Source organism: Diabrotica virgifera, chromosome 10 (assembly GCF_917563875.1).
Source record: "Diabrotica virgifera virgifera chromosome 10, PGI_DIABVI_V3a".
Taxonomy (NCBI): Eukaryota; Metazoa; Arthropoda; class Insecta; order Coleoptera; family Chrysomelidae; genus Diabrotica; species Diabrotica virgifera.
Window position 1 is genome coordinate 43,196,928 of NC_065452.1, and position 12,163 is coordinate 43,209,090.

At 34.0% G+C, this 12,163-nt stretch overlaps 1 protein-coding gene across 2 annotated transcripts in view; it reads right to left on the reverse strand.

The window, feature by feature from the left end:
- The window catches only part of LOC126893425 (leishmanolysin-like peptidase), a 502,521-nt gene that overhangs the window by 68,411 nt on the left and 421,947 nt on the right, over positions 1–12,163 (reverse strand). For both annotated transcript variants that reach the window (XM_050663593.1, XM_050663592.1), the window contains exons 7-8: positions 6,205–6,430; positions 4,256–4,443 (exon numbers count right to left, since the gene is read on the reverse strand). In XM_050663593.1, the coding sequence (XP_050519550.1) occupies positions 4,256–4,443; positions 6,205–6,430 (414 nt within the window). The remainder of the gene's footprint in view (positions 1–4,255; positions 4,444–6,204; positions 6,431–12,163) is intronic.

Below are 12,163 nucleotides of genomic sequence, written 5' to 3' on the forward strand. Positions count from 1 at the left end.
AAGATAGCTCACGCCTCCCCTCCAGTCAATAATTGGTTGGTTCAAGTTAGAACAGTGAGGTTTAAGAGGTTTTTACGACCTTGAAGCTTCAGATTCAGGACATTAAGTGTCTCAAAAAAATCAGACAAATAAGCCAAGTAAAAGATATTTTTATCATCTGTAAATCTTCTGTGAAGATCTTCTTGTTTTGAAGTCAGTAACAAAATTTCAACTTCTGACTTTAAATTGAATAATCTTGCAAGCATATTTCCTTTGGATAACCACCGGACTTCTGTGTGAAGCAGGAGGGTTTCCTGATCACTATTCAGTTCTTGACATACTGCCTGAAAGAGCCTAGTATTTAATGCGCTGCATTTGATGTGGTTAACTATTTTAATTGCTAAGTTTAATGTGACGTTGAGAGGTTGAGGTAAAGTCTGACTAGCTAAAGCTTGTCTGTGAATAATGCAGTGAGAACCAATTATCCTAGGGTTCTTCTTTTTTGCCAATTCCATAAATCCAGATCGACATCCTGCCATGGCTTGGACCCCATCACTCCATCAGTACATATGCCAATTACTTTCTCGCATGGAAGTTAATTGATTACTAAAAAAATCTTCAAGAGCAGAAAATATTATAGCTTTAGTTGTTATTTCAAGAGATGATGAAAACAATATTTCCTCCAGGAACCGTTTTCTGTCAATAAATCGACAGTAAAACAATAACTGTGCATTAGGGTGCATCGAAATTTTTTTTGCGATGGAAAAGTAATACCTCACAAAAGTTGCCCAATCAACTGTTAAGTATTTTGGTAAATTTTTTTCGAAATTGGAAAATATCTTCTGCCCCCCAAGACAATTAAAAATTTTGAAAAAATTTTGAAAAATTTTTGAAAAAATGTTAACAGACGAAAAAATTTTTATTTCGAAACGAAAAAATAGTAGATCACAAAAGTTACCTAACACACTATTTAGTATTTTAGTAAAATTGCGTTGAATTAAAAAAATATTTTCTGCCCCTCCCCACGGCAACTAAAAAAAAATAATTACATTACAAAAATTAGGTATATAAATATTACAAAAAAATATGGTAAAAGCATTCTATTCGCAGATGTCTTCCGATTTAGCATTAAAGTGAGGCATAGTCTTTCTGGAATCAATTCGAGTTTTTATAAATCCATCCCTCGAATACGCTCCACAAACTGCTATATAGAGAAGCTTGTGTCACAAGCTTGACATATCGTTCAACACATTGTTTGTAGCAGTGATATTTCTCAATCTCAATGTTAAAAGGGTCTAAGTTAGGATTCTTAATAAAATCTCGCAGATTTTCACTCAAAATCTAGAGAATATGGGTGGTTCTGTAAGGTGATATTCTTGTTAGTTAAGAATCAAAATTTTTATAAGTTTGAAGACCCTCACGTTTTTTGATTAGGTCACTGGCAAAATTTTTGATGTGCAAAGGGTACATCATTTGAATGTCGCAGACATACAAACCACTGAAGCGGTTTTTTAAGATGTTCTTCTAACAGCCGTATTACATCACCCTTAACGCCAGTATTTACGACTGTTTCGTCATATGCAATAGCTAGATTTGATACTTTCTGATATACCAGACAGCGGATACCCATATCCGAAATATTTGCACCCTGACTCATGTACAAGTGTTATGTGTTCTTCCACGATCGATTGACCATAAAACTTGGTACTGTTTTTTACTTGAGCTAAAGTTTTGTCTTTGCGTCGGTAACTTTCTTCTTTTACCGTTGTTCTCTCTGATTATATTTGTTTTTGTTTTCCCTATCAATTGAGCTTATCACCATTTTTCTGGGACCGGTTTGATTTAATAGAAATTCGCGATCATCCAGAGGCACTTTTTGAGAATTGCTACAAAGACAGTTAATCAATGTGTCACATTTGCATGCTGCAAGATCGAAACGTGTAGTTTTACTTTTGTTCTTAAAGCATTGAATTTTATTTTTGTAAAATTCACTGTTTTGCCTGTTCTTAAATGATTTCATAAGTTTCATATGTTTGTCATGATAGGGTTTTAAAAGCTGAATAATTTAAGTTTGTATTTCGGTAAAACATTTTCATGTATATTTGGTGGTTGCCCAAAAATGGGGCGGTCCACAGCATATCTTGATTTTATTCCCCATGGTCCTGGTTTATCTATTTTAAAAATCTTTAATTTACAAACAACAATAATAACAAAGTAAGGCATCGCACCAAACATAAGTGAAAATTACAGTTGTTTCGTCACACTGCAAAGAAAAAAACCGTGAACCTTTTAATTTTTGCAATAGTTGATTTTTCAAATCCAGAGCCATGTCATCAATTCTACGTTTTACTGTGTCGTTTGAGAGAGAAATTTTTTCTACTTTCTTACAACTGTCTTCACTAAGTACAGTACTACAAGCAGTAAGTAAACAAGGTTTAATTTGTGACTCACCAATAGTATGTGGTTTCTTGTCTTTAACTATCAAGAGTGCTATTTTGTATGATGCTTCCACAGCTTTCTCATTTTCAACACAAAAATTTGCAGTAGAGTCAAGTTTCATATGTTTTTTTGGCAATAAAAAATTCTGGGCCTTTATCTTTCAAAGAAGAATGGTTTGTAATTAGATGCCGTTCCAAACGTCCGGGGCGCATTGCATCATTACTAATAACAGCATGGCAGTTGACACTGAGGTAAATAACTGCCGTTTTTCTCCATAAAGGTAAAACCATACTTGATACAATCGTCTGAATACAATCTTTTCTTTGGAAGTGACTTAGCCATTTTCAAAGCTGTTACGCAACACTATTAAATAATTCACAAACAATCACTCTGTTATTAAATAACGATTACACTGATTGCTACAAACAGCACACAGACGCTGTCGACTGAGACTGACGCGTGAGACGGAGTCACTGAACTGGAGCCAGGAGTGCTTGCAATACAGTGTTGGTAAATATACTTTGCGCTCCTACGATGTTGCCATACACAAGACTGTCGTGTTTAACTCAGGTTGTGTGTTTGAGTAAAACTATTTTTATCACGTTTAAATAAAGAAATATTTCTAAACAAAATAAAAACACTAAATACAAAATATTTTGTTTTTTAACAAAATATATATTTTTTAATTTTTATTTTTTTCTTTGTACCCTCACGCCTCCCCTGAAATTCTCTCACGCCACCCCAGGGGGGCGCGCCCCCCAGGTTGAGAACCACTGTTCTAGAGTATGGAGAGTTTTTGGGAACCAGGTGCTGCGGTGGTCGGTTCTGATAGCGTATTCGTCTTCAGCGACCACAAAAACTCCCCGAGTAACAAAATCTGGCCATTAATACACTTATTTTGACATGTTTATGAACTTTTGGATGCATTTTATGCACTTTAAAATGCAACTATGCATCTATGCATTTCCACTTTTTCTTCAAGCAAATCGGTAGCGTTCCTTTTAGAATATGTCGCATCTTGCCAAATGCTGCCCATTCCAAGCCTATACGACGCTGGATCTCACAAGTCTTCCTGTCTTTTCCTATTCTAATTTCATGCCCTAAATAGATATAGCTAAAAACCTGATGTACTTCGCGATGTTATAAGAGTAGGTGGGCACCATGTACATTATGTGTTAGGTTCATCATCATCAGTAGCTCGACAACCCTTTTTGGGTCCTGGCTTGTTCTAGGATTTTCCGCCGTTCTGTTCTGTTCCTTGCTTTGTTCTTCCAGTGGGTAATCTCAAGTGTTTTCAGATCTTGTTCCACTTGTTCCATGTATCTAAGTTTGGGTCTTCCCTTTGACCTTCTCCCTACTGGTGTTTCCTTCATTATATGTTTTGGTGTTTCGGTCTCCAACATTCGTTCAACATGGCCCATCCAGCGCAGACGTCCGATATTTATGGATGTTATGACGTCGGGTTCGTTGTATGCTGCGTATAGTTCAAAATTATATCTTCTGCGCCATACGTCATTTTCTTTCACCCCCTTATATATGTGTCTAAGGATTTTTCGTTCAAACGTACCTAATAAGTTCTCATCGCTTTTCGACACTGTCCATGTCTCTGATCCATATATAAGGACCGGTTTTATCAGGGTTTTGTATATATTGCATTTGGTTTTTTTGTGATGTTGTTAGATCTTAGATGTTTAATGAGTCAATTATATGTTTTATTAGCAATATGTATTCTTCTCTTAACTTCTTCGCTGACATTGTTATCTGCGGTAACTAGTGTGTGTGTTAGGTTATCTATTTAAAAATAGTAAATAATGAGAAAAAATAAATAAAAACTCACCTAGCAGATTTTGTGGTGATCCAGTCCTTGCAACTTCTCATGACGAAGTCGCAACCAAGATTCCTGCCCCAAGACATTGTATCTGCCATTGAGTAGTTGGCTTTATACCAGCCGGTATCTTCCATGAGAGCCAAGGTTATTCTAGATATGATGGGATTTTGGGTGTGTATACCAGTCATAGCTTCATTCTGAAAGTAAAAGGAAATACACATTTACTACTAGCAGAAAATTATTTATAAAAAATTCTTACAACTAAGTTAACACAAACTACTTTGGTATAAACATGCACTTTAGAAATTTTTTGTTGTGTCATCTTTAGTTTAACTATAAAAAATACGAATTATGACAATTTGTATTAGTAGCACACCACGCGATTAAATTAGGAAGAGACAATCAAACCACAGATTTAAACAATAGAATAGGGCTAACATGGGCAGTTTACGAAAACTGTGGGAAGTATTTAGATCAGATATTCCCATGTGTTTGAAAAGAAAGATCTTTGATCAATGTGTACTCCCAGTTATAACGTATGTAGCAGAAAAATTGACCCTTACCAGAAAAGTAATCAAAAAAATACAAGTGGCACAGAGGTCAATGTTGAACATATCTCTCAGAGACAGAGTTTCAAATACAATAGTTGGAGAAAAACTGGTGTTGCAGTTAAAAGAATTATAACGCTGAAATGAAACTGGGCGGCACATATTGCCAGATTCAAAGATGACCTCCGCTCAAATGGTGTCACAACTCAAAAATAAAAATAAAAACGGTTTTATTGCACTAACAGTTTAATAAAGCTACAAAATCTTATCTCAAAAAGTGTTACGTTTATAGTTCAAGTATTTATCGTTAGATGACAGTAGTGTCATTATGTGCTTAACCAAAATCAACGGTGCACCGAACATAAAGTGTCACATTTCGACTTGCGCAAGGCACTTGTCCGTCTAAGATGTGTATAAAGCTTCGTTTGTCGAGTTAAGACAGTATATGTGATTACTTTATTCAAAACAATCTGCGTATGTGCTCAAGAAAAGTGACACATTTATCACTTATTTATCTTTCTTTTTGCAGTATTTTTTGTTTAATGCTCTTACGTGTATTTAAAGTTACATTATTAAAAATTTTAAGTCTGTTAAACAGATAATAATAATAATAGTATATTCTGTACTGCAAGAGCCAATTTTGATAAATAATATTTCGTAAACTTTTCTTATTTTATCTGTATAGTGTCACAACTCAAAAAAAACATTTTTTAAAAATATTCTAGCAGAATTAATACACCATTTGTAACGGTCCGAAGGTCATTATTATTTTTGCTCCACTCTGTATACTCAGTCCGTTAATCATGTGTTGTGTTTCAGAGTATTACGTAATTCGTTTTCTCACAATGTTGGATTGATTTTATGTTCTCAAGAATTCGGCTTAGATAAGTAAAAGTTTTACCTCGAGCTGTTTACTATACTGAGAAAAACGGTTTGTCTTTATGCAGAATATGACGTGTTTATCTTTGAGTGTCTCAGTGATGCTTTATGGAAAGCTCGCCGACAAAGAGCTAATTGTTTCTAGAGACTGAAATATGACTGAGATATTTCAAGTAACCTGCATTCTTAGTTTTATATTTTTTTTTATAAGTAAACATATAATATGATATTTTCTTTTTTAATTATGGCGCCCCCCGAGCAATTGAGTTTCAATTTTATTTAACATCTATTAAGAATCCACACCCCTAGGTATCTGAAGACTTATTGCTACCGAGGTATATCATAAAGTTAAGTAGCACCAAGTATATTTGTAACTGAATAAAACAGTTATTATACATACTAATTTTAGTAGTTTTTGAATTAAACCCGGAAAAGTTCTAGCGCAAATTTTAAACGTCGTTTTCTTAATACTTTGATTTTTTGACTTATGACACTGTTTGAGCGGAGATGCAATATGGAGAACGTACTTACCTCAAACACTCTTTTCTCCCAATGAGTCAAAGCTGTTCCGTCCTCTCCTTGATCTTCTAACTCAGCGCCTTCCAGTTCACTACAGTTAAAGAACTTTCTAACTTCTCGGACAACGTTAGGAGTCACTATCATTTGAACTTCTCTTTTAACATAACCACTTCTCACCATCCAGTTGTTTCTAACGAAGGTTTTAATAACCCTGTCGCTCCATTGATATATCTCAAGTCTGTAAGGAAAAATACATGTTCAGATATTTTTATTTGAATTTCACACAAAATTTTTACAATTTATTCCGGATTATAAGCATTTTATTTGTTTTTGAAGTTACACTTCTTTAGACGCATTGGGAGTAAATTTATATGTGCGCGAATTCATCAAAAGTCTTGGTCCTGAGCGCAGCTCCAACGTTATACGGGCTCTGATAAGGTAATTACAATTACCTGTCAACAATTTTTCAATATGTCGGTTATTTTATTATTACGTCAATGGTTATGGGTAAACAAATGTTGTGTACATTAGTTTTTATTGTCGTGAGGACAGATAAAAAAGCAGGTTTATAATTGTAGTGACTTTTAAAATAGTTTTTAAAAGCAACAGGTACGTAATGATTGTAATTGTTTCAGTATTGTAATAAAAAATTACATAGGTACTTACCTATTTGGAAAATGTATGTACCTATCTAGTAGGTAATGCTTTGATTTACATAAATTGATTACCAACATAATTTCTACCAATCTTCATGTAATATACTTATTGTTTTCTTACTCTAAGTTTTGTTGTATTTTACTATTTTAATTCCACAAAAATCAAACCAATTTGATTAAATTCAGAACTGTCAAACAGTAAAACGTTCAGTTGGCCTATCTTCGCACATGACAGGTACGTGTAAGTGGCTAAATGAGTAGAGGCTTCGACTTCAAATCCTAAGTACGCGAATAAACGCGGGTTCGAATCCCAATGCAAGTTTTTATTTTTTTTTATTTTTTTAATACAATTTATGATTGTAAGTATATTTGTTATATAATTTTTTTTTCAGAAAATGCATATTTATTTAAAATTTTTGCCAACAATTATTGTTCAGAAATTATTTCTTTGTGGCATTTTTCAATGTGCTTGTGTGTGTTTTATTCTTTTATTTTTTTAATTTTTGATATTGTTTTAATAAAATTTTTTGTAAAGTAGTAAGTATTAAAATTAGTTTAATATATAAATCAAATATAAATAAACTGTTTAAAGTACATATTCATTTCGTTGATCATATAACTTCTTACGTGCGTACAAAGTACACACACATTCTTTTTTTTTTTTTGGTTTAACATAATGAGAATCTTAGATCCGAAAATCTAAAACTTCTATCGATGGAACCAACTTTCTGTTGACAACCTAAATCCGTGCATTCTACAATTTGCAAAGTAAACGGACGATAAATAAATAAAGCAGACAAGAGGGAATTTACAATATGCATTCACCTCCCGTCAAATTATCTAGGTAGAATTCCATCGAATGTTGATTACATGTACAAGTACTCACAATTAGTCTAGTGGAAAAATAGGGGGTCCCGTGGGCACTTTTAGCTCGCCGCGATTTGATGGTGGTATTAGAGGTTTTTTGGGTCGCTGAATCCAATGGAAGTGGTGTGGAAGCCCAAATGTGGCGCGTTTAATTGTTATTAACAAATTATGGTAAAATTAGGTGTTTTTCAGGAATTATTAGAAGCCCTGTAAATATATTGATAGTGTTAAGGTCTTCTCTGGTGTATTTTTGGTCGCTGAAACGAATGCGACTAGTCGCGATTACTCAAAATATGTTCTTATTTTGTTAATAACAAAATAATAGTTTATTCGCCGAAAAGCTCGAAAAACGCTATCTACAGCAAGTTTGTAGTCTTTTTCATAGTATTTTTATACGCTAAATCGATTGCCGCTAGTCGTGATAGCTTAAAGTACATTCCGACTTTGTTATTAATAAATTATTGCAAAAATAACGGTTTATAGTACGTTTACTCACGGTTTTTGCTCTAAATTTTAAAAAACCACTTGGATTGACGTGAAATTTGGCATACACCTAGCTAACATGTCAAACAAAACAAGTGATATTGTGCCAATGTCTGCTTTTACCCTGGGGGTGAGTTTATAGTACGTTTACTCACGGTTTTTGCTCTAAATTTTAAAAAACCACTTGGATTGACGTGAAATTTGGCATACACCTAGCTAACATGTCAAACAAAACAAGTGATATTGTGCCAATGTCTGCTTTTACCCTGGGGGTGAGTTCCACCCCTTTTCGGGGGTGAATCGAATGCGACTAGTCGCGATTACTCAAAATGTGTTCTTATTTTGTTAATAACAAAATAATTGTTTATTCGTCGAAAAGCTCGAAATGCGTTATCTACAGCAAATTTGTAATCTTTTTCATATTCTTTTTATACGCTAAATCGATTGTCACTAGTCGTCATAGCTTAAACCACGTTCCGACTTTGTTATTGATAACTTATTGCAAAAAACGGTTTATAGTACGTTTACTCACGGTTTTTGCTCTAAATTTAAAACATGAAACATATTCACGTTCATTTTTCAACAAAAAAAACCAAATAACTCGAAAAGTATTGACTTAGTGAAAAAACTGTATAGAACAAAAGTTACTTAGAATTAATCAGTTTATCCATTTCCGGACTTATTTTAAAGGTTTCTTTTGTCACCCCAGAAAAGGGGTGAAACTCACCCCCAGGGTAAAAGCAGGCATCGGCACAATATCACTTGTTTTGTTTGACATGTTAGCTACGTGTATACCAAATTTCATGTCAATCCAAGAGGTTTTTTTAAAATTTAGAGCACAAACCGTGAGTGAACGTACTATAAACCGTTATTTTTGCAATAATTTATTAATAACAAATTTGGAACGTGGTTTAAGCTATCACAACTAGCGGCAATTGATTTAGCGTATAAAAATACTAGGAAAAAGACTACAAACTTGCTGTAGATAGCGCATTTCGAGCTTTTCGGCGAATAAACAATTATTTTGTTATTAACAAAATAAGAACATATTTTGAGTAATCGCGACTAGTCGCATTCGATTCAAAGACCAAAAATACACCAGAGAAGACCTTACCTTATTTACAGAGCTTTTAATAATTCCTGAAAAACACCTAATTTTACCATAATTTGTTAATAACAATTAAACGCACCACATTTGGGCTTCCAGGCCACTTCCATTGGATTCAGCGACCCCAAAAAACCTATAATACCACTTTCAAATGGGACCCCCTATGTTGCGACTACACTAAATATGAGTAAACTAAGAGGCAATGAAAGACAGTTAATATTTTATTCTGTTTCAGAGGCGACCATCATCCTCTTAGAGACGTTTCACCCTTTTGGTATCTTCAGAGAGGCCGATGGTTGGCTCTGAATCAAAAAGAAAACCAACTGTGTCCCTAAACAGAATTATACAATATAATTCACTTTCAGACTTTGTAGCGACATCTATTTAACATAATGAGAAGTTTTATTAGAGTTGCAACCGGAAGTACTGTTTTAAAGTCGCCGAAATAGTAGACACAAGCAATATATGATTAAGAAAGACGAGAACAAATGAAGGGTCAGTGGGAAAAATGCTTTTAGTCCAAAAAAAAATCGACATTCAGTTTTTGGTGCTAATATTATAGCTCAGTAAAATACTATCAGTTCGATGTAATAGAGGAAGAAAGATACGCCATAAGTGGAAAGAATGATTTAACTCACAGTGCGCAGATGAAAAAACGATCAGATTATTTTTAAACGATAAACTTTGTTTTTCGTCTCCTGAAAAATTTTGCTAAATGGACTAAAACTGTTTTCCCTCTGACCCTACAAATGTATACTTTTGATTTTTATATCATTTCCGGTTGAAAATTTCTAATTGGAAGTGCCATATTATAGTGATGTTGATTATAGTTACTTTCGAGTATTCATTACAAACCGTTACTTATGTATAAAGTAATCATTTACAGTATTCGTTACTTTGATTACTTTTGTATTTGAGGACCAGTAATCATTTAGAGAATCGCATTTCTCAGTATTTCGTATAAGATCCGATATAACAACGACTTTCACCGATCTATTTAATGGATATAAATTAAATTATATGTAATTGTTCTGTCATTGCTGCTCGACAATATCAGTAATCTCGAGTAATCTGTTTGCATCAATTAAGTACCAAAACAAAGCCTCGAAACTCTAGATGACGTACCTTAGCAGTAACCCTGGGCACCCAGGTGCTTTAGAAGTCGGTTCTGATTGCATATTCATGTTCAGTGACCCCAAATACCCCGAAATAAGAAAATCTGCCCCTTAATATACTAATTTTAACATGTCTATGCATTTTTCGATGCGTTTTATACACTTTAAAATGTAATAATGCATTTCCACCTATTTTTCCATTGTACACTTTTTTCCAGACGTCATCCTAATCCTAAATACAATGCAAAAAGTTGCAAGTCTCTATGTACCTACTATATTTAAGAATAGATTTATTCCTGTGTTTTTAATAAAAATTTATCCCTGGTCTAATAAAAACAATGCCATACCTACATGTAAAATTAAAGATGATGATCATAGTCTAGAGATATTATCATTTCTACATAATATTTTCCGGTCAATCTAAGCTATTTTTTCCTAGACCTGATAAGAATAGTGTGTATTTATTATTAAAATCTAATGTGTTGCATTTTTATTTTCAAAGGAACTAACATCTGTAAAATTCTGTGAATTATCTACCTCTACAAATCGTATAGACATCTGTTTCTGGGTGTATGCTTTGTTAAATGATATACCTCCCTCTGTTTCAGCTACTTTTCAGCGTCCTGTAATCCTGTAAAACTCTTCATAACCTTCATAGATAAAATTTTAGTTAACCGTACTGATACCGAACACACATGGAATACCGGTCCGACTCCAATATCAAGCGATTGTAGATACAATACTCACAATAGGTACTCGCTCTGATACGATGGGTACGAAGTAATCAGAGTAATCAAAGTAATCAAAGTAATGATTTACCTCTCTGTATAGTAATCGTTACTTTCGGTATTCGTAAGTAACGAGTACTTTGTAATTAATAGTTACTTTTTCAACATCACTACCATATTATAGTCGCAGAAATACATGTGATATATAAATCGACGCGTATTGAAAAGCCGAGATTGACTAGTTCCGGTTTTGACGCCATTTCCGGATAAAATTGTGACCGAAAGTTTGGCAAAAATGACCCAAAAACAGTGAATCGTATATCAATCAACGCAAAATTTCATGCAGAGTTCAAATATCGACATCCAGTTCTGTTTCTGTTCACGCTGGGTGAAAACCAAGGACTTACGAAGTCCAATTACAGTGGAACCTCGATAACTCGGATTAATCGGGACCGCGCCCGATCCGGGTTATCGAAAATCCGGCTTAGCCGGAGAATATGGTAAAAATTAATAAAATACGGTATACTTACAGATAAACTCCGTTATAATTGAAATAACATGAACTACACATCTAAATTATTAAAAACACGCAACACAAACCTAAGCAAACGGAAGCAAACAATACAAGACTGTACTACACACAATACAGTCAAAATCGGAACGATGTTATGAACAGTGAAAACTAAGATCATTGTTTAAAAAATAATTTTTTAAATAGTCTTTTAGTCTTTTTTAAACAATGCTAAGACAGTTTGGTAAATAAAGGAATAACAGGTGCCTGTTGTTTCCGATAAATCCGAGACAATGACCGTCGCTCTGCCGTCGCCGCCGTGTGCCATGAGCCATTTTTACTATCGTATGCATAGTTCAAATTACACAAATACACATTATCTCTCAAATATTATATTACATACTATCCCTTGCAAGATAATTCGGATGGAATTCCCCAGATTAAGAGACTGGGCCGATATCAAGCACAAAATAATCTGGGGAATTCCATCCGAATTATCTTGC